We start from the raw sequence: 23,619 nt of genomic DNA, 5'->3' as shown, positions 1-23,619 counted from the left end.
ATCAGTTAATTGCTTATGAGACCCATTAATGGGTCTGTAACTTGCTTAACCCAATACCCTTATGTGTGACCTCATAAGATCCATTTTAGCGGGCTTTGGACCATTTGACTAGCCCAAAGATCATCTCTCATAGTCTAGCAACAGATGATGACGCCCCAAGAGAACGAACTTATTATCTCCATAATAGTGATCTTTGATATACCTAGTAATTGCACTTATCGAAGACACAACTCTTTCAAGATATCCCTTAAAGTTTGTATTATTTAGAATTAGAAATAATTATAAGTTTGACTTGTTTTTAGCAAATGGCTCAAACTTTATAGTAGTATTATTTTTGACAATTTTTCGTATTTCCTAATATTTGCTCTATAATACTCCGTATTAAATACGAGTACAAATTAGCATTTCATTCCTTCTTACTTGTTAGAGATGGCTCAGAGCTCATCTATCTCTCTACTCTGTTCTTCAAATCCTCTCTCCTCTCCACCTAAATCCTCGTACTCTGCCCGATTTTTCAACCCCTCTTCTTCTTTTTCTCGTATTCCATGTCAATGGCGCCTCATTAGTCTTCAACCAACTCATGGGCTTAAAGTTTCTTCCTTACAAAGCACTGGTACTTCCAATTTCCTGTAGTATTTTTGCATTAATTTTTCTCTTTTAATCGCTTGGCTTGTTTATATTTCTGGGTTTTGTGTTTGTTGAATTTCATGCTAGTTTAATTTGAAATTTTTAGTATAACTGATGTATTTCTGGTGGGTTTCTAATAATTTTACTGGAACATAAATTGTTTGGGTTATCTTGGTTTATTCATTTCTGGGTTTTTTGTTTGTTGAATTTCATGCTAGTTTGTTTTGAAAATTTGAATTTACTGGTGGGTTTCTTATAATTATTTTATATAATTGTGGAAGAATTGAATTTTTTTTTGAGTTATTTTGGTTGTAGCAGTAAGTTAGTTGCAAAAATAGGAAAGTATGTGTTTGATTATTATAGTTGAATGTCTCACTTGGAGCATATAATTTTTTGCTTCCTTCCTAGGTTTAAACTTTTAAATTACTAATGAAAATTAGAATTTAAGGTTACTTATTCCTCAATCATCAAATTTGTAGTTGTCATATGTTTATACAGACTTTTTGGTAGTGTTAGGCATGGTTACGCGTCCAAGTGTAAGACAGGGCAGTCTTATGAAATTTCTGCGTGATTTTGGTTCAGAATGAACAATGAAGTGTCTAAATGTCATATCCATGTCCAAGTATCTGATCACTGGTACTTGGGGTGAGTTGAAGAGTTGAAGTAACATAGGTTGTGTATTCTCAGTTTGTCACGAACCTGGCGATGATGAATGATTAATATTTATATGTTAACTCATGATAGATATTAGTATTTCGTATAATTATATTCAGGTTAAGCCATTTCTTCCATGGTTAGCTTAAAAGACCAGAATATCCCCTTTAGATGATAAACATTTGCTTTCATCATGGAGGCATTTTTTGTTTTGAACAACTGTTATTTCCAAAATAATGTACCATGTATTATCGTTTTTCTCAGCTCTTTCTTCCGCTTCAGCTGCTGAAGAGATAATAGAGGAAAACAATGGAGATTTAGACTTTGTTGAGATTGGCTATGTATCTAATGTACATGGGCTTGAAGGAGAGATTCGTGTAAAGCATAACACTGATTTTCCTGACTTGCGCTTTGGAACGGTATGTACAATCCTGATAGCCAGAATTTCAGAAACTTCATTTTCTCTAGTGTTTCAATAACATAAGTTTACATTCTTCTTAGCCGGGAAAAAGATGGTTGAGACAACAATATTCTGGAAGAGATGAAGTTGTTGAAGTTGAGATCGAGGAAGGAAGAGGCCATCATGGAAGTAAGAGTTGGATAGTTAAATTGAGCGGCTTTGACAGTGTAGATCAGGTTTTTATCATTTTTCTGTCTCACAAATTTCATTAAAAGCATCATCTCTTGTCATATTGATTTACAGAATTCTTTCTATAAACCTGGGAATTAAAAACCACTAAGCAAGTAAAAAGAATTCGTTCTATGGGTGAGAGTCTTGTGACTAGCCAATTTAACTATCTAGATACAACTATACAAGTACCATGAGGGACAGATTGATGAGTCTAATATGAATATCCATTTCCGCCTGAGTAAGGTAAAGGATGAGGGAGGAAAAGAAAAACAATCATTCTACCAGTGTTACTCTTTTGTAAATTTATCTTGTGAGAAATATATGAATCTGTTATTTTCTAAATGTACTGAATATGGCTATGCTGGTGATTATTAAGGTTTATTGTTGATGGTGTGATGTAGAACATCTCCAATTAAAATTGTAAATTAAGTTGTATAAAATTTTCTCAACATAACCAAGTATATTAGGGATATATATATAGCCTAAACTGTTGTTGGAATAAAAAAATAATTGAAAATTTAAATCCTAATATAACTCTCATACCATAATCCTTATCATAGAAAGCTAATATTCAACTTCATAGGATTAGTAAAACCCTTAGGAATTTTGTGTTATTTGGGTGCTCACGTCAAGCATGAGCTAATCTCCTGACTCAGCTTTCTTGAAACATTTTGATGATTTTTCTTCAAGACTAAGATCCAATATGGCTGCTAGAGGTGAATTGAAGATTTTGCGTTGCATAGTAGAAATCTAGATGAAATTAAGTAATATTCCTTGTGTTGCATATAAAATACGTTCTCTTAAACTAAAGTTATACCTTCCCCTCTCTCTCTCTCTCACACACACACATACACACCCAAATTTTAATAATACAGAGGGGTTTTAATGAATAATGAGAGTAGATTTTTTAATAGGAAATTCTTAGGAAAATTTAGCGATAATTGTGAAATATTTGCCTAAATACTCATATCAGTAAGCTTCAAGGTAAGATATGTAAATACACCATGATAAGCGAACAAGTAAAAATATAATTAAAAAAATATAGAGGTACTAATTAATCCAAAATTTCTTATTCTTTCCCTTGCTATGATACTATCCACATCATTCTTCATATTTTGAAAAAACTAGGCCATGAGTTTTAAAGAGACAAAAGATTAGTGATCTTGCATCTATGAACTAATGTAAGCAAAGGCAACACAAAGCCTTGGGCTGAGATGTCATTAATAAGATGGGAAGAGAAAATCTGGGGACGATCTCTGGTTATTAGGTGTGAAGCTCTTAGTAGGGGTTTTCTTGAACATCACTAATTGTTCTAAGGTTCCATTCTGTAACTCCATTTTAGGTTTACTAAACTTTCTTAAGTCAGTTGCTTGTTGTGCGGCCTGTACCCTTGTAATTCAATTCTTCTCTTCTGATCTTCATTATCTTCATTTCCATTATCTTATTAAAGATTTTTCTTAACACTATATTTATATCAGGCTCGACAGCTTGTGGGGGCAACTTTTCTTGTCAGGAATATTGATAGGCCAGAGCTCGAAGAGGGCGAGTATTACAGTCGTGATCTTATTGGCATGAGGGTTGTTCTTAAGGTTTGAGTCTTCTAATTCTTTCATATTATGTAGCATTTTATGAAAATATGTGCATCTTGTCACAAGCCTAAAGAGTTCTGTTAAATTTTTGTATAGACATCCACCTTTACTTCTTACTTGTTCTATGGACATTTCTGCAATGAATTTGGATAACAATTGTCATGTCATTCTATGCAATAAAGGTGTTTTGAGTGTATCTCTAGTCCAAGACCTCCATGTAAAATCTTCAGGAAGGCAATCGGTGATTTCTTTCTCTTTCTAGGAGACAGGTGAATCAGTGGGAACTGTTGTTAGTGTCATCGACAGTGGTGGGAATGATCTCTTACAAGTGTTGCTTGAAGCATCCGCTGGATCCCCTGATGAAAGTATTAAGCAGAAGTCAGAGAAATACGAGTCAGGCCATCTTGTTTGGATCCCATTTGTTGAAGCAATAGTTCCTGATGTTGACATGGACAAAAGAGAGATGCAGATTACTCCCCCAAAGGGACTTTTGGAGTTGAATGTGCGTTCTAATGAAAGGTCTAAGAAGGAAAGACGTATAATTGTAAGTCATTTGTAGCTCTCGTGATTTGCAATTTCTAAGCTATCAAAAAAAATAAAAACAAATAGTGATCCCAATGACAAGCTACTAACTTTCTTGTAGATAATTAATTTGTCATGTACAAAAATTTTCTTAGTTCCATATTTCCTAATCTTGTAGCTGTTACAAAACCACTTTATCCGCTAATGACTCTCTTTGGATCAGATTTGTTGTCGTTCCAACTTATATCTGGCATACTAAAATTGAAATTTGAGTTTTTAGCAGCTACCATGCAAATGTATACTCCTGTAATAGTTTTCTTCTTCTTTTTAGGAATGGAGAGAAAGAAAGAAGTTTCAAAGGCGCCTAATTTCTGCCAAAAAGAAATTGTGTGAATTAGACCAGCAACATATCTTTCATGGGCTTCAATATGGAGAAAAGTCCAGTAGGACCTTACTTGCCGAGCAGATTGTTTGTGTGAACTTAAATTTGCTTCAGCAGGCACTACAAGCTGTTAAGAAGCCCATTAATGGGTGAGTTTGAGCATCTTATTCTTATTTTAGTGCATCACTTATCAGCGAGTCACACTTTCTATTATCACTGGAGGTTGGGTGAGATCGTGAGATACATGAGTACATTTTTCAATGCTGTTTGCTGTGATGCTCTTGGCTAATGCATACTGATGCTTTTTGATGACAAAATTGAGACAGCCATTATCATTGTACAGTAAGGAAGAGGCATGTTTCTCTTACATATTGATGTGGGAATTCTGTAGATAGTGCCACAATTGAGGTGTTTTATTCTTTTGTATTACTGTTTACTCACAAATTAGTGAGTATGCATTGAAGTGTGATAATAATTAGTTAATGTTGGTCTCTAATAATTAGCAGATCCCTTTAACAAAATATGGAGAACCAACTAGAGGAATGGCGACTTTAGTGCACTTATAAGAATAACGTAGATGCACCAGTATGTTGAAGATTATGGGTCACACCATGAAGTAATGGGAAAGTGATAATTGACCATTTTAAGATAAACACTCGTATCAAAGGCGGTAAATTGAGAGTAGTACGATTTTAAACTCCAAATATTGTTTTACTTGTGGTTGATGGTTGTTAAAAGTATTTCCAAGCCATTGTATCTTATAGCATTACGACACTTTCAGCTAACCTCCTGAGGGGAACTAAAAAAAGATTATAGTAATTGGTACATCCAGTTTAAAGGTTTTTTTTTTTTTTTTTTTTTTTTTTTGGCGATGTTCATGGAATTAGTTTTTTCAAAGGGAAGTTATTATTATTATAGATTTTGCTAGCACTGGTGATAAATTGTAGCTCTCTGTATCTTATTTTTTTTTTTTTGACAATCAGTAGCTGTCTGTATCATTCTCAGTATCAATACAATTAAGGTTAGATGCAATATGCTTAAATGATATGCATGATTTATTATGATCTATGATGATGTAGTGGCCTACGTAACATTGAAGCATTAGCGCACTTGGAAAATGAATCCAGCTAAAAATGTTATTTGTAAGAAAGAGGAATGAAAGGAAAAATAAAAGAGGAAATCACTATGGAGGGATATCAAAAAATCCTAAATTTTTTGCTAATCTGGATTTTGCTTGATGGTGTGAAATGAGAGTAGAGGAATTTAATCATGCCAAATAGCTTAAGTGAGCTTAATTACATGATAGCTAAGCATTAAGATTATTAGAAAGGATATTGTTCCAAAACATGGTGATTCAGCAAAATTAACATTTGGTCAAATTGGTGTTTTGGACACTTAGGTAAGTTGTAAGATTGTTGGAAAAATGTTTTGAATTCGATGCATATAAACTTCTTAACTTTCTTTTATTGATCCTTCCAAACAAACATAGATACACATTTTTTTTCTTAAGTGAACCATGTTGGAGGCAAGTAATTGAGCTAGGGATTATATATATATAACTTGCTGATAGCATATCCAGTTCATAGTAAGATTTTTAAGTATCTAATAGGAAATTATAGTTAATAATGCCTTTCAGATTGTCTTGTAATTTCATTTTATGCTAATTATCCTTTGCAGTTAGCTGTGCACAGAAAGGGTTTCTCTACTAGTCTATACTATTAATTGTACAGTGTATTGTTCTAGAAGGGTGTTTTAGTTTTCTTCTCATTCTCTTTGACTGCCTTGATACGTGTAGGTGTAACCTTGGTGAGAATCTGCCAGATGTTGCCTCAAGGAAATGTGGAAATCCTTTGAAAATACCAGAAAAGTACCTCACAAACATAAGCATGGAGAAACTTGATGCATACTCGGAGCATGGAAAAACAGGAGTCCATCTCATATCGAAAGGCAAAGTTGCTACTGTCTTAGTCGTAAACAATGAAAATCCAGAGAAGCACCTTGAAAATGGTGAAGATCCAACCATTTCCCACCTGGAGACTTTGCTTTCAGACAAGCAAACATTCATACAGGTGCTTTTTTTTTTTTTTTGTGTGTTTACTTTCATGAACTTCTTGGTGATTAAAGTATTTTGCTCGACTCTTAGATGTATTTACCATATGCCATATGCTATTGTTATGTACTTTTATGTGACATATCTGTGATATTTCTATATTCTTTATTACTAACCTTCTTCTATCTTGTGACAAATTCTCCTGTTTCTAATCCACCCTAACTACACTATGATTGTTACTACCCTCTTCAATCTAAATCTTCTTGCACTTGTGAATTGCAAGTGACATCATCCTAAATCTACATGAATATGCTGTAAGTTACTGGTTCCTCCAGGATTTTTCTTGGTTATATTTTTCTGCGTCTTTTAAAGGAAATTAGGGTTCAAGATTCATTTTCTTTTGTTTGAGCGACAAGGAACAATGGAATTAGCGGGGGGGGGGGGGGGGAGGTATGTGGCATTCTTCTCTATAAAAAGGAACCTTTGGAAGAATTATTTTCCACCCTTGGAAGAAAAAAAAGAATAGGTTCGTTGCTGAATGATGGCTTTGATGGTAGCATTAGGTCTTCTGAGATTTCTAAAAATTAATTATTGACCAATCAAATAAAGTTGATTTTTTTAGGTTAAATATAGTTTAAAGAACACTTGTAAATTTAGATTAAATTAGGTCAAGCCTAAAACACTCCCCTTCCCTTATTTTCCCTTGCTTGGCCGGCCACATGAGGAGAGGCCCTAGATAGGTCTTTCTTCTAATTTGGTTGCCAGTTTGTTTGTAAGTAAACTCTTTACATAGATTTGACAACCCCAAATCTTTAGAATTGACAAATTTAGAACTTTTCAGGTCCATAACTCATATGAAGTCTTTTCTATAGCTTTTGATGGGCTCCCGTTTAGTGTTTCAAGAGCATTTCCCTGGAATAATATAGGAAGATCAACAAGACTCGTCATGGATCGTCCATCTTAGGTGCGATTTCTCTTTTTTGACACATCATTCAACTATGGTGTTCCTAGTGGAGTTTGTGAAAAGTATTTCGCAATCCCTTAGATGGTCATCAAATTCTTAGCTCAAATATTCACCTCCACGATCAAATCATAAAGCTTTATTTGGCTTACCTAGTTGATTTTGTACTTCATTTTGAAATTCTTTGAACTTAACAAAGGATCCCGACTTTTTTTTTCATCAAGTAGAGATAGCCGACTTATATCGTTAGTAAGAATAATGAAATAACTAAACGCACCTATTGCCTTTAAAATTTAAACTCATATTCTCACAAACATATGTATGTATGAGTACCCTAAGGTTATTGATCCGTTCACCATTTCCAATAAAGGGCATTTGGTCATCTTTCTCAATGAACATGACTCTCAAACATAAAAAGATTCATAATCGAATGATGTAAGGATTTCATCCTTTTGTAACTCTCAAATGCGCTTTTGGTTAACGACTCATCCTACAATGCCATAGGTAGGTTGAGTTCAAATAATTTGTTTTTCTTTTCTCACTGTGTATGTTTTAAATTTGTATAGAATTTTCTAGAACATACAAACCATTGTTTAACTTTGCACTAGCATATTATTGTATGAAACAAAACAGCTTTTGTCTCTTATTTCAAAACAATAACATTCAAAATCCAAAACAATTACTACGGTTACTGAAATAATGTTTTTTCGTAATACTAGGAACATAATAACAATTATTAAGAACTAAAATGAGTTCTGAAGAGTCGGTAATTGTAGCTTACAATCGTAAGTGCAGCAACTCTGGTTCCATTGCCAACTCGAAGCTCTACTTCTCCCTTCGCCAGCTTCCTACTTTGCTACAGTCCCACAATGCTTGACTATGTGAGTACCATAATCGGTATAAAATACCCAAATATAAGTTGAAATGATATTAATTTACAACATAAATACTATGTAACTCTTTGCCTTTCATTACGCCGTTCTTGTAATGGAAATACACCTTTTCGTAGTTGTCCACATCACAATAAAAGTACTTGCTCATAACTATCTTCATATACTCTCCAATTTGGTTAACAATCTCAATCGAATCAAAAAGACTACTTAAGGAATATCATCGTGTGTAGTACAACGTGCACCAGCAAAGTAGGAAGTAGGAAGCCGGTGAAGCGAGAAGTGAAGCTTCGATTTGGCAATGGAGCAAGAGTTGCTTGACTTGTTGTTGGAAGCTACAATTTACGACTCTATTTAGGACTCATTTTGACCCTTAATAATTGTTATTGTGTTTATAATATTACGAAAAACATTATTTCAGTACTTGTTTTTGTTTTGGATTCCAAAGGTTGTTGTTTTGACATACGAGAAAAAATTTGTTTTGTTTCATACAATAATATGCTACTGCAAAATAATCAATGGTTTGTATGTTCTAGAAAATTCTATACAAATAAAAACAAATGATTTGAATTCTACCTACCTATGGCATTGTAGGATGATTCATTAACCAAAAGCGCATCAAAAAATTATAAAAGGGTGGAATCCTTTCATCATTCAATTATGAATCTTTTGTTGTTTATGAGTCATACTTATTGGGAAACGTGACCAAATTGCTCTTTGGTGGAAAGGTGAAAGGGTCCATGATCTTTTGGCACTCATTCGTACAGATGTGAGTTTAAATGCTCAGTTACCTCATTACTCATACTATTTAAGTCGATGTGGCTATCTCTACTTGATGAAGCAAAAATAGTCCTTTGAAAAGTTCGAAGAATTCCAAAAATTAAGTACAAAACCAACTTGGTTAGACAATTAATGTATTTCAATCCAATTGTGTTGGTGAATATTTGAGCCAAGAATTCGATGATGATCGAAGGGTTTGTGTAATCCTTTCATAATTAACTCTACCATAACACCACAGTTGGAAGGAGAAATTGAACCTTGTTAGATATGGGTCAATCTATTATGAGTCATTGAGTCTTGCTGATCTTCCTATATCATTCTGGGGATATTCCCTTGAAACAGCCGCACACAAACTAAACAGGAGCCCGTCAAAGGCTTTAGTAAGTGAAATAATCTAAAACTTATCAGGCCCTATCAACAAGTTATAGGAGCTTATTGATTGCTTTGATGATAGCATCAGCAAAGATGAGGTCTTCTATGATTTCTAAGTGAGGTAGGATATATAACGGAGTAAAATGATAAGTTGGGACCATTGTTCTCGGCCCCTTAATCTTATGGATTTCCTGATGAGTCGGTGACCTGGGATGAAACCATCACAATACAATGCTTACTAATAAAGTACGGAGTTCTTGCCAAACTTGACAAGAAATTGAGCTTTGAAATTAAATGTTTTTGTTTGCTCCACCTGTTGATGCTTGCTTGAAGTATAGCATAGATATGCCCCTAAAGGCCCTATCATTAATGAATAATAATGAACTGGCACCAATGAGTTTCTACTCTCTATCAATAATATACGGACATAATTTAGATTTTAGAAAAGGTGGACTTGCATGATTATAGGTCAAATGCCTCTTTGAGAAAGTTTAGTTGTTTAACGCAGAAGTGAACCTCAATGTAAAATCATTGAGAGGTGGAAAATGCCCATTTGAAATTGGTAGAGGAAGTAGTGGGAAAATTAGACAATTGCTGATAGTTTTACTGATTTCATACAGACTTCACTTTGGCCTCTTTAGAGAAGAATGTCAATGAAAGATCCATTTACTTCATCACACATACTAAGAAAGACTTGCGATGGCTTCAATGAGTTTTTATTTAAAATGTTCTCAAGGCACTGTTGGTTCTCCATGTTGCTGCAATTTATCAGCATTCTGTACTGCACGTGTCGATTATAGTGAAAATAACATATAAGCTTATGACTCTTGTAAACAAGTACCTATTATCTATTGAATTTATTTTAAATACGGTTATTCTTCAAAACTTATTAACCATGTGTCAATTTTTTTTATCAGCTTTTAAATAATTGTAGCTAAGTTGTGTTGCACGTCTTGATTATAGTGAAAATTACATATAAGCTTATGACTCCTGTAAACAAGTACCTAACATCTATTGAATTTATTTAAAAACAGTTATTCCTAAAAACTAATTAATCATATGTGTCAATATTGTTATTTCCCACATAACCTATACTTTGATATATATATATATATATATATATATATATATATATATATATATATATATATATATATATATATATATATATATATATATATATATATATATATAATATTGTTTATGGAGACCCCTTGATGGAAGACGCCTCTCTATGATTGTCAACTTTTTGTTGCAGGCAGAACAGCGCGAGTCTGTATCAATTATCTTCATTTCACCAGTTGTGGAAATTCAACTTCTTGAAAAGCTATTTGAAACTCATGACTACTTTTCTTTCAGCCGGGAAAAGGTGGGTAGATAAAAACTTTTGCGTTAACGGTTAGTGTTTTTGTGGCTAAATATTTGTTTGCCAAGAATAGACAATTTCCTGCAACATTATATATTTATTCTTTGCTTTTTTAAAAAAAATAAACATTATTTTATTTATATATTTTTTGCAAAATTGCTCTTATACGTCAGTTATATATCTTGCAGAATTGTTGGCTTTACCTGTCATTCTGGTTACTGATTTTATACGTTAGTTTATGAAGTGTCTTCATTAGAAGTAGCAATTAGCCAAGTATGTAATGCTTATAAAACTTGAGGGGTTGCCTGGCTGGCTTGCACTCGAACTTCATTCTACATTTTTACCTCATGTACCTGTATCAAATCCCCGCCATACTAACATATATATGCACACTTAAGCTTCATTTTGGACCACATACATTGAAATTTTCATATAGAAGTCGAGTCTGACACAGTACCCCTGCCTTATATGATGAGTTCCAAGTACTGTTTCAGAAGGGAGGGGGGTTTTTAGGGGGGAAAAACACCAAGTATTTTAGGACAAAAAATGTTTCCTTTTGTAGGTTTGAATTCTGGACTTGAGACCTACAATTATATAATACCGAATTTCCAGTTCTGTCTTCTTCTATTTCTGCTGCTTCTCTTCTCTTCTACCAGAACTTGCTACTTGTCTTCTCACAACTGCCATTTACATGGTTTCCTCATCCAATATCAGTCCAATTTGATAACCCCATCCTCCTTGAAAAATATTTGATATTTAATAATTCTACCAATGATGGAGAACAGCGAAGCCTGAAGAGGATCAATAATTTAGGTAATGTGATCGCTGACAGTGAATTGAATTGGGTATGAGGTGGACTTGATGGCGTTGAAGGTGACAATAATGAGGCCTATATCAATACCTGTGTTTTATTATGTTGTAACATCTAAAGTAACAATGTGTAATCGATCTTGTTGTGTGATTTTAGAAGCCTTGTTACATGACAACCTTTCATGGACCACCAAGATGAAATTCCTTACAAGATGGCCTTTACATGTCGGAATGGCATCAATTCAAATTATTGTGATAGAACACAACTTCAGTTAGACTTGGGCAGTTTGATTTTTACAAAAAAAATTTCTTTTTCTTTTTCTTTTTTGCATGATTTTTTAAATTTGTTTCTTATGTTCATAACTTGCAAACAGGTGAGATTCTTAGAAGAGGAGAAAATTCCTGTAGTTAGCAGTTCAACAGTAGAACAGAAGAACAAAGTACTGATGAAGTCACCTTGGGAGGTACACCAATCATCAATCGGATTTGGTGGGACAATAAGTGCACTAGCATCCAATAATATTTTGGAAGATCTAATCAAATCAGGGGTAGAGTATGTTGAGGTAAATTATTATGTCCAGCTTTTGTATTCATATGAGCAATATGGTTGTATATGATCATGTGAACCTTCTGTTTATTCATTATTTTGGTCGGCGTTCCTATAGGTGTGCAGCATCAGCCGAAGCCATTTGTGTGGAAATCCTATTTTTCTGGGCTTTGTGCATTCAGAAGAAGCAGATATTGGACTTGTGACTTTTGATGATAAGAGAGAGGTTCAGGATAACTTCCACGTGATACTGCCTGTGAAATCTATGCAGAAGTTGGTGAAACAGATGGAGAAACTCCCCTTGGATGCCATTTTGAAGTCCTATTCACATGTTGAGTTGATTAACAAGGAATGGGTAGATGTTATACCATCCACACCCAACTCTTATGAGTTCCACTGTTCACTTCAGAGCTTACTGGATGCGTGTTCACTTGACAGGGTTTGTGTTATGGAGGTTACCAAGTAACTTGCTATATTGCTTTTCAATTTTGTAGATTAGGTTTTGTAAGTTTACAGTAGCTGTAGACTAGTCTTCGTAAAATTTACAGCAGATGTGGTTCCAATTTGATGTATAAATTAACAAATACGTATGCTTGATAATCATATATTCTTGTGCAAAAGCCTATTCTTAGACCATGTTTAAGTCAAGATTGGCAAGGCATGCCAATTCTGAGCAGGGAGCTTCTTTAGCCAAATAGCCGTTTACTCCTTCCCAAAAAGAGTATATATATTTTGGTCTAGACCATCAAGATATATAATCACTTGAAAACTATTTTGTGAACATAGTTGAGTGAGTCTGAGCGCATAGCACCTATGGGCGAGTTATGTAAATAGGAGGGTAAGGAAGTAATTTCCGTTGATTCAATTTTTGCTTCTAGAAAAAGCTGGCTCTTTAGTGGCACATTATAATGTACTATTATGCATGTATAATGTGCCATTAAAATATAATTTGTTTGAATAGTATGTTTTGTGGACTATTACGAGTATAGTGGTACTTTTTACCATCATATAAGTTTCAACTTTTGGAAAAAGCTGACTCTCTAATTGTACATTGTAATGCATCATTATGCATATATAATGTGCCACTAAGTATAAGTTATCTGAACAGTACTTTTTAATTGCAAAATTATCATTCTACATGCGCTGAAATCAATAGGCGTTATGCGCCAAGACTTAACCCACATAGTTTGGTAGTTTCACCTAAAATGGTCTGAGTAGGTCTAATAATGTAAAGATCAATTCATGGAAATATGGAATTATTGATCTTGTCACGTTAGTAAAGCTAGTATTCAACTATTCATTATGAAGCATGCTTATATTTTTACAAAATTTCATTACAACTAATATTTTTATATAAAATTGCAATCGGGTAGTTTCTGGTTTTTGAAAGGGGTTGCGTGTATGGCAACCTTGGAGAACAATGGAATTGGAATCATGTTGATGAAGGAGGATTGCACCAGTAGTGGTTGTGCTGCTTTGACTACAAGAAACCGAAGAGAACACATATTAGGAAGCCCTCCTCACAAGAGGAAACCTAATTTTCTTTAAAAATATGGTGGAGCTGTGGATGTTACAATAATCTATACATATGTGAAGTCACTCAAGGACCAATGCTAGCTACCAATCAGTTCTACACTTGTTTTTATGAAAATGTCTTGTATGTCCTTTTCTTCGTATTTTGCGAGCAGAATTCAAATGCCTTGGATAATATGAGCCAATTTTCATGATGATTGCCATATTTCTTTCAACGGTCTTGAGGAGTAGGAGGGTTTCCCATGGCCAGACATTCATCAAGTACCAGTCCCATGGGCCATGGCCAATGTAGATGAGCTTATGTTATCATGCGTGCAATGTAACCAAAATTGCCAATCGTACAGAAAACTTCCAATTCCAAGAAGCAATACATTCAACTTGTTTTGCTAGCTGCTGGATTTCTGCCAAACTGGATAATCATTGCCTTGCCCTTGAAGACATAGCCATTTACTAGATTCTGCACACATCATAACGGGAATTAATACATAGTCTATGCTTAAATAAAGTTAAAATATTAATTGCTGGTAAAATATAATGAGAGAAGAAAACCAATAAAAAAAAAATAATAATAGAAAGGAAGAGGTGTTTTCAAAGATGAAAACATGACCACTAGTTCGACCAGTAATCACCAAATTGCGGCGTACTAGTCATTTGAGAGGAATGTAGGCACTGTGACAAGCAATGTAGAGTAGACTTTCTGGGTCCAACAAAATACATTATGCCAAGGAATCAAAATAAACTTATAATTTGGGTAACTCAGAAATTGGGAAACAGGAAATTCAAACAAACATGACACGTCACACATAATTCAGGCATAAATTTCAAAAATGACAGGTGAGATGAGTTCAGGTTTAGTATAGTGATATTACAGGTCTTATACCCCTTGAGTACGAATAAAGTAACATTGCTCCACTCAAGATGCAAAATGGTATTAAACCAGTATAACCAGAAGTGTGAATAATTCCATTGTAAGCTTGCAGGTTCAAATCAATATAAGAAACTGAAAGATAAAAGTTCCATTAACAAGCCTGATTTCTTGACCAATTTTACTCTATAAAACTTGGCTTCCTATGTTCGGATAAAATGTGGAGGATCACATAAATCTACTTATTCAAATTTCAACCAAAAATGTCATGTGGGAAAAAAAAATGATGCACAACAAGGAGAACTTTAGGGGTATATAAGATGATTAATTTACCAGAGCACGGTGTGCTAACTCAACTGATGGAAACGTCACAAATGCTTGCCCCCTCATTCTTCCTTCCTGAAAGACACAGTTTATATATTCCTTGGATTAATAAAAACAATAAAAAATATTCAGGGAGTTACATTCCAAAAAAAAGTTGCATTACTCCAAACAGATATGAAACAGAAAAACTAATGCCCAAAGCACAACACCACATCGATACTAGGTTCCAGTAATGTCAAAGCTGGCCTCCAAATATATCAATATCAAAAACCATCTCTCCACAGTGGTTCCATTCCTATCTTCCCTCACCCTCCTTTCCCTTCAAAAATCTATCTCATCCTGACACATGCTTGTCTACAAATCAGTATAGTTTATAGTATTGCCTATTTGAACTTTTGAAGTCAACTGGCTCAGCAAAGCACTAGAATCATATCATAATATCATATTAATGATGTTATATGAACAAAAACTAGAACAAGGCAAGAACCTCATGATAAGTTCATTTGGATTACTTTGTACATAAAAGTTGCAGTACTGTAGACACCTTCAATAAAAGATTACTTTCCTTGGGTCCTTAACAGTTTCCCTTAGATTTCTGGACTAGATAATTGCCTATTTGCCTTTATGCTGAAATAAATAAATAAATAAATAAAATAAATCATAATCTCACCTTTAAAAAGGCAGACTAATTGTTGGTTAAATTGCCATGGACTAATTGTTGGTAAAATTGCCATGATGTAACAGATTATATGACATACAGTACATTTAGCTCAAATATTGGTCTGCTCAAAGATTGATGTCTCTGATAACTTGTTTTAATTTTGTGAATATTGATATGCTAAAAAACTAGTGCGACAGAAAAATAAGATAAAGTTAAATACAGGCAAATTTTGTGTTACAGTATGATTTGACCACAATCTACATCAGTAATATGCATTTCTGCAGGCCCCGGAAAAGGAAGCCAGAAGAAACTTAAAAGACAATATGAGCAGTAGAGTTGTAAAATTCTCATCCTTGTAAAGCATAACAATTAAGGGATTGCCAAAATTAAAGCCAGCCAAAAAGAACTTCTCAGCCTATTCAGAGCTAAGAAACAAGAATTTTACAATTTCAAGTAAGTTAACAGGTTCTATAACTAGATCTTGAAAACTAATACATATCCTAGAGAAGTAAAATGGCAGTCATTATCAGACATTCAGTAGCTTCTTTTCAGAATTTTCCCAAATAAACCACCAATATTCAAGAGTTGCATTGGAAAGGAGTGATAAACTGATACAGGATTAAAAGGCTAGAAAAGTAACAACTGACCTGCATTAATTTCACACTAAGACCAGCTTTAGCAGCATCAATGCTCCCAAACAATGACCCTGCATTAATATACAGAAATTGAAGGCACAAGGAATTAGGAAATAGATAATAGATAATATAGGAAGTCCTAAATATCGAAAATGATAAAAGTAACTCACTATTCAATACGTTTGTTCAATTGGCAAGGAAAGCATATTAAAATATGAAAATATAATATGGGAAATATTCCACCTATTATTAACGTTGTTGTTCTAACTCACCAAAAATGAAATAAAAATCATCCAGAACCACATCTTTTGCCAAGTTCTTTATGTACAGCACTGTGGCAGGATTTCCAGCAGCATAGTTCTAGCAATGCAGAAACAATGATTTTAGCATAATAAAATATTTACATTTACTAAAATAAAACATAAAGATGAGGAAATCAATATAGCTAACCAATACGTAAATCAAAAGAATGGATGAAAATTCATCTTGTCGAACATTTGTGGGCGATTGCATAATTGTTTAATGACATGCTTACAGAACAGAAAGCATATTTTATCAGGTTCAAAGAAGTGACATGCAGACTGTGGAACAATGTCAGCCTACAAGATTAATTAAAAATTTGATAACCCACATCCACTTATCGAATCAAGTTCTTCTGATTAAGCTCATCAATTGAGCAGTCTGAGATAGTTAAGAGGAAACCAAGTTTCATACACACATGATTTCATGTACATTAACTTCATGCAAAGTGCAATTGATCAACATATAACGCTATGCATCAAACATGAAAATTAAATCAAGTAGATTCAATTAAAAATTGTTATGGACTTTTAGCAAAATTTTCAGCTGCCCATATGAGAAAATTATCTACGGGGTACTAACCAAGATTTAAGGACCCATAGAACTCATTTTTCCAACACCAAATTATTGGTGATACACATGACCAGTATCGGTATCTTGTAAGCCCCTTCATTAAATATTTCAATATCCGCAATTTCAATAAAGCATTGCCACACACACACACACACACAATGGTATTGACAATTGTACAAACAATTGTTGTAAAGTTATTCGTGAAATCACAAGACTAAATTATCCAAACTTGATATAAAAAATGAATTTAAAAAAAGAAAAAGAGATTCTAACTCACTTCATTTTTTTTTTTACTCGTAACACTTTGAGTCATGTTTTATTCATATACTCTACTTAAACTAATATTAATGATATATAATTAACAAAAATTAAGTCACGTGGGATCTTGTTAGATTTCCATACATTTATGCTTTCATAATATCAAAATTTTACTTACTGATAATTAAAGATATTAGTGATTGAATGCATTGGTAAGCGTGAAATGAGGAGTGTTGCAACTTAAAAGAAACAAAGGACACGTTTACTATTGCCGTAGTTTATAGTTTCATACACATCAGAGCACCCCAAAGTATATACCTTGAACATTGGGAGAGATAGTATCTCCTCAGGGGGTAATTTCTGGCTTTCTATTTGGTCAATGGTTGCAAATGGCATATCTGTAGACTCCAGCTTTTCAGACTCTTTGACTGTATTATCAGTAAGAACCTCATGCTGGACCTTTTTCGGGACTATTTTGATCTGCATCCACATACACATGAAAACTTATACAAAATTCAGATTAAGGAACATATATCTTCACTGTTTTTTTGTTTTTTTATTTTTTTTTTATTTTTTGACAGGGATATCAAAACAATTGAATTGACCTGTAATACAGAGTTTTTCTTCTTTATCATTGGAATTTCCTTCGGAATCAGAGTGGCGGGTTTAAGTCCAACAGCTTCATGAGATACATCTTTGTCTATGCCAGGGCCAACAATAACTACACGCTTGATCCTTTTTTTTGGAGCTTCTGCATCATTATCAGCCTCCTAAAGGAAAAAAAAAAAAAAAAAGAAAGAAATAAAGTATATACTTACATTCTCTAAAAGATTAGTTCTAGATTTGATTTAATTACCCAATCTCAATCAGTTTATTATAGAAAAGTAAAAGTATGATAGATAGCCCCTACTTAGCTATCTCAAGAACAATAGCTTAACTATTACCAGTCATTTCAAGCCAAGTTAACCATTTCCCCAGCCAATCCTACTTAATCTCCAAAATCATAAAATTCGCCTTAACTCATGAGCTTATACTTCAATCAATCAATCATTCACAAGAAAAGAAAGCCACTGTCTGTATGTCTCCCTGAAACTTAAGTAACTTTTCTTTGTCAACAAACTGTCAAACTACGTAACATGGAAAATAGTCAAATACCACCTCTGTTGTGAATATATAAGATAAAGAAAAGAAATTGCTCCACTTAAGAAGTAAGAATCTTCTTTCACAATAATTCCTATACCTGCTCCTAACAATAAGAATTTTGGGGCATAACTAGAGTATTCAACTTTGGTCAATATGACTTTCTTCGCCGAGCTCGCCATTTCATTGCCTCCTAACCCTTAAATCTTTGATCATCAACGTAACAAAGAAAATAGAATCACTAGCATGCACTCACCCCTCCCTAGGAACCTTAGCCCAGAAGACCTTATGATTGATGCAACAATGAATTTTCTAGTGCAAATTTGGCATTCTACAAAACCCAGTTTAAATTCTTAATCATGCAGCGGCTAGCAGTATCTACCAATATGATCAAGGGCACTTTATTTAGCAAAACACACGTAAATAAATCAGATGATTACCTCATCCGAAGTTTCCATTTCTGACTCATCACTAGACAAATTTCCTTGATGAGGTTTTTCAGTTACTGAGGGCAACGGTGGTGGAGGTGGAGCTGGTGTAGATGGTAAAGGGGGAGTGGGTAGTGCCATACGGAATGGGGCTGGAATGTTCATTTTGTTCATCAAGTGCAACACCTACAAGAAAGGAGTGAGGTAAAAAATGATTATCAACAGTTAAAATATTGAAGAAATAGTCAAATAGGCAGAATATGAACGAGTACCTGGGTATAAAAGGGAGGAACAGCAATAAGAGCATTAAGAATATTGGTTAGTATATTTCCATCTGGAGGAGGATAAGCATACCTATAACAGAACAGTGCAAAATATCAAAACATCAGTGTAAATGAATCACATTACTACTCTCCCAAGTTTCATCTCTAAGGCCTAAAAGGGAAAATAGAATAAGGGCACACAGATTTTTAGCCCATACTTCATCACATTAGTACTCTCCCAAGTTTCAAGCATTTCAGCTTTATCAAACTAAAAATTCAAGGCCACACCAAAGTAAAGAATTAGCATCAACATTTGCCTTCACGACAAAAGAAACAAAAGCCTACAACGAGACGACAAAATATTTTAGCAGTTTACACCATCACCTATAATGAATAGATTAAGATCGTACAAGCAATACAGCTTTATCAAACTAAAAATTCAAGGCCACACCAAAGTAGTACCAAAGTAAAGAATTAGCATCAACATTTTCCTTCATGACAAAAGAAACAAAAGCCAACACCGAGACGACAAAATATTTTAGCAGTTTACACCATAACCTATAATGAATAGATTAAGAACGTATAGAGATAAAAATTATACTAGTACTTTTCTCCTGTTTATATTTATATTTATATTTGCTAGTCAAAACCTGAGACACCATATGTAACAAGTCTAACTACAATGCATAAGGGAAAAATATTCCAGAAACCTGGTGCAATCAAATTTCATGTATCCAAAACATTAAAGAGCTATGTGGGCAACTCCCCATATGTTAATCTGTGTATTGTGAGGTCTTATAAAGATATAACAGTATCAGTCCACTTCAGTATCTATAAACCACACAAACCACAGAGATAGCTTCAACTTAAAACCAAAACCAAGTGGTTTTCAAAAAAAAAAAAAAAACTGAAACCAAGTGTTGAAGACGATGTAATTCCAAATTTCAATCTTCTGGCATAGGCTTTCCATTTTGTGCATGAGGTGATTCACACCATGTTAGATACCAGGTGATCAATTTCATTTTTTGTAAACAAATGGCAAAGGCAGCATGAGCCCAATAAGAGCCAAAACCATGACCTCGTTCACAATGAAACTTGATCAAATAGTCGAGCTTGTAAAAACCTATCATTGATATCTAGCTAGAATACCCACAAAAAAAGCAAAATTATGTATTCTTTACATGTTTACATTCCTCAGAAAGTCAGCAATAGCTCATCGAAGCCTAACAACACAAACTTCTACTATGATGAGTCAACTTCCAATGCAAGAATTGACCACTCATCTCTTCCATAGAAAGTCATAAGATGCAACAGAGAAAAGAACCTTAATAGGCCTTTTAGAATTGCTGCAAGATACTTGGCCACTTAGCCACCATGTGCTTTACAATGTTATAATTCTCCTTACTTTTGGGTTAAAGTACAATGAAATCTTGAGATTTGATGATTTTCAAAGATAGTCATAGAAAGAATGACAATTATAAGTATCCAATGAGTCTTACCCTTTTGTCGTCAGAGTTTTGTACAGTAAAGGCTTGACCACACCCAAATACCATTCATGTGGGCTCCTCTAAAAATAGAAATTCCATGGGAGGCTACTTTGTTTATCCCTCAAAGATATAATAAGGTGCAAGATAAAAAGTAGCAGGGCTCTTTCTAAAACTTAAAGTGTAACTCACTGACTATCTTACACAGTTACACCTACCCAAAGTCCCATAAATATATAAAATTTGGACGGAGTATATGTTAAGTGTCTTGTCAGTTACTCTAATATTATACTTTGATACTTTCCCTGAATCATTCCAACATTATTATCTCCATAATTTCTCAAAAAATAACCTCAACTAAAATAGTCTACTGTTACACTGTAAATACATTTATACCACAGCCAACAAATTGGATGAGGCCCCTCAAATTCATTCTTGTCACATAGATTAAAGAGCATAAACAATCAATAGATGTAGCAAGTTACAGATGACATACTCTATATGAGGAGGAAATGGATAATTGATGCCAAGCTTTTCAGCAATTGGCTCAGCTGCAAGCTGGCTGGCTGACTTCGAGCCTTCTTGCACATCTCTACTCTGTGCGTTCTCCTGATTTAAGGGTTTCAGTGTATTCTTTTCAGATTCACCTCCAACCTGCTTGTTGTCCTCTGAAGGCTTACTAGACTTCTCCACTGACAAGACTTTGCCAAGAAATCGTAACCTAACCCACCATAACAATGAAGCTCCTCATCATCAAAAATTGATACAAGAGACAATTTACTGGTTTCAACTAGAATTAATGAAAACACTGTAAAGTATGAATTCTATATTTGAGAATGAAATCTGAAATGCCTACCCATTAAGTTGGCGTTGTGCATGTGAGGCAGCAATTTCATCCCTGAAGTCCACAAATGCACAGTTTTTTAACCTGACAACATGTAGAAATTTACAATGATGTCCAAAATCCAAAGAAACAGTTCGCTAAGTGTAATAAAAACCATTAGCAGCATACCATTATACCAATACAAATTGGTTTTTCATTTCTCTAAAAGTTATATATTATAAATTCGTCTGTTATCAAGACAGTTCAATACAGCAAAGAAAGCTTTGAATAAGGTCCACGATTAGATATAACTCATATAAGCAAATAACCCAATTTCATTGCAAAGGTTTCCCTCACTTTTAACACATTATTAATTTATTACCATGAACTACATACTAGAGTAGTCTCGATTTCAAGTCTAATCTTAAGCTCATCAGAAGAACCACATTACAATCATATATCAAAAATAACAAATTTATAACGAGATTAAGAAAGAAAATTCCCAAATGCATTACTCCATCAAATCAAGACAGCCCACCAATCTATACATAAACCCACCCCGTCTCCTTATGGGTGTAAACAAGCTGATACGTTCATGTAAACCCACCAAAAAAACTACATTTGGATTTAACAACAAAAAACAAAAGGGTATTGCATTAATCAATATTAATGTAATACCCTCCCCGTCTATACATGAAACCCGCCCCGTCTCCTTCTGGGTGTAAACGAGCTGATACGTTCATGTAAACCCACTAAAAAAAACTCCATATCACAGCACCAACATTTGAATTTTAAAATCAACTAACAAAAGGGTATTACATTAATCAATATATATTACCCTTTTACCAACCAAAACGACAACAAAGCAAATTAATTTCAAACGATTCTAAACAACAATACAACTACAACAACAACAAGATCTTATTTGGGGTCGGCTAACATGAATCGTCATTTAAAATCGTCCCCGATACGAATCTAACAAGAATGAAGTTAAGAATAACAAGTAAAAGTAAGAAAAAAGACCTTGCAGAAGTACAAGGGCGAGCAGCAAGAGCACCATAATGAGAGAAAAGGCGGGAAAGAATATCAAAGGGAATAGCTTCAGGAAGATGACGAATTAATAGGGTAGAATCTGAATTTGATTCATTTGGGATTGTTTGATTGTGAAATGAAATTGGGGGTTGAGCATAATTTGGTGGGAAATTGGGGTTCATGATTATAATGGTAATGAAAAAGAAGGAAAGGAGCTGTGAGCGTGATTGCAGGAGCAGGATGCTGTTTGGGTAAAACGACGACGTTTTTTCTTGGGTCTTTGTTTCACAACCGCTTACTTCTTTTTTCTTTTTCTTTTTTTTTTCCGTGAAGTCTTCGATTAATTTCAGCTTTTCACTATTTGTCAAAATTTATTGAAATCAATAATGCAATTATCAATCTTTCAAAAAAAAAAAAAAAAAAATTCTATTATCAAAAAATTTAGAGATGTAGAGGAATCGAATAATTGTTCAAAATTAAACAATAATCATAGAAATTGAAACCCTAAAAATTGAATTGGGCTTTTTTTTTTTTGTGAGAATTTGACCAAATTCTTTCAATAATTGTAACGGATTTTCACCAAATGTCCCTGAGTTAGTTTTTTTATTCATTAAATCGCTATGAAAATTTTTAAATTCACCATATGCCCCCCGAGTTTAATAAAAATGTTACCAGTTGCCCAAATGACTAACGGACGTGTAACACCCCCGATTTACTAGCTAATAATAAACAATAAATAAATGAAAAATAGACAACATTTAAATAAAATTGCGGAAGCATACACCTAAATCGGAGGTATTACCGCCACACTTAACAACCTGTCAAGTGTTAAGGCTTACAAAAATCCCAATAATTACAACCCAATAAATCTAAGTGAGCTATTTATACAACTTTACAAATTTGTTATAACAAACTAATCGAAACACTTGAGCTCCTTTAGCTACGACCACTTGATCAACCTGCTTAGACAAACTTGACTGCTCACCATTAAGGACAAATTCCAAAATAGATCGTCGCAAGGCCACCATGAGAAAAAGACATGGCCGCAAACACAAGTAGCACAACAAAACAACACACACGTCAGCAAAAGCTGAGTAATCACCACATATCAGAATATAG

The 23,619-nt window shown here is 34.0% G+C and overlaps 2 protein-coding genes across 2 annotated transcripts; one reads left to right on the top strand and one right to left on the bottom strand.

Annotated features, from left to right (window-relative positions):
* Positions 1-404: 404 nt before the first annotated feature.
* LOC110690019 lies at positions 405-12,817 on the top strand. Its single transcript, XM_021866846.1, has 10 exons — positions 405-613; positions 1,546-1,700; positions 1,783-1,917; positions 3,391-3,501; positions 3,764-4,045; positions 4,355-4,554; positions 6,201-6,474; positions 10,717-10,827; positions 12,009-12,197; positions 12,300-12,817. Exons 1-10 carry the CDS (start codon positions 430-432, stop codon positions 12,645-12,647), a joined length of 1,989 nt encoding a protein of 662 aa, XP_021722538.1. The 5' UTR covers positions 405-429; the 3' UTR covers positions 12,648-12,817.
* A 634-nt stretch (positions 12,818-13,451) lies between these two features.
* On the bottom strand, positions 13,452-23,206 carry LOC110690009 (U11/U12 small nuclear ribonucleoprotein 65 kDa protein-like). Its single transcript, XM_021866836.1, has 11 exons — positions 22,492-23,206; positions 21,502-21,573; positions 21,142-21,366; positions 19,171-19,252; positions 18,911-19,084; positions 17,936-18,100; positions 17,649-17,810; positions 16,472-16,559; positions 16,212-16,270; positions 14,913-14,978; positions 13,452-14,171 (listed from the first exon to the last, which is right to left on the bottom strand). Exons 1-11 carry the CDS (start codon positions 22,680-22,682, stop codon positions 14,088-14,090), a joined length of 1,368 nt encoding a protein of 455 aa, XP_021722528.1. The 5' UTR covers positions 22,683-23,206; the 3' UTR covers positions 13,452-14,087.
* Positions 23,207-23,619: the final 413 nt, after the last annotated feature.

This window comes from Chenopodium quinoa, unplaced genomic scaffold (genome assembly GCF_001683475.1).
Source record: "Chenopodium quinoa cultivar QQ74 unplaced genomic scaffold, ASM168347v1, whole genome shotgun sequence".
NCBI lineage: Eukaryota > Viridiplantae > Streptophyta > Magnoliopsida > Caryophyllales > Amaranthaceae > Chenopodium > Chenopodium quinoa.
Note: the sequence above shows the minus strand (reverse complement) of the source record. Positions and strands in the feature narration are given on the sequence as shown.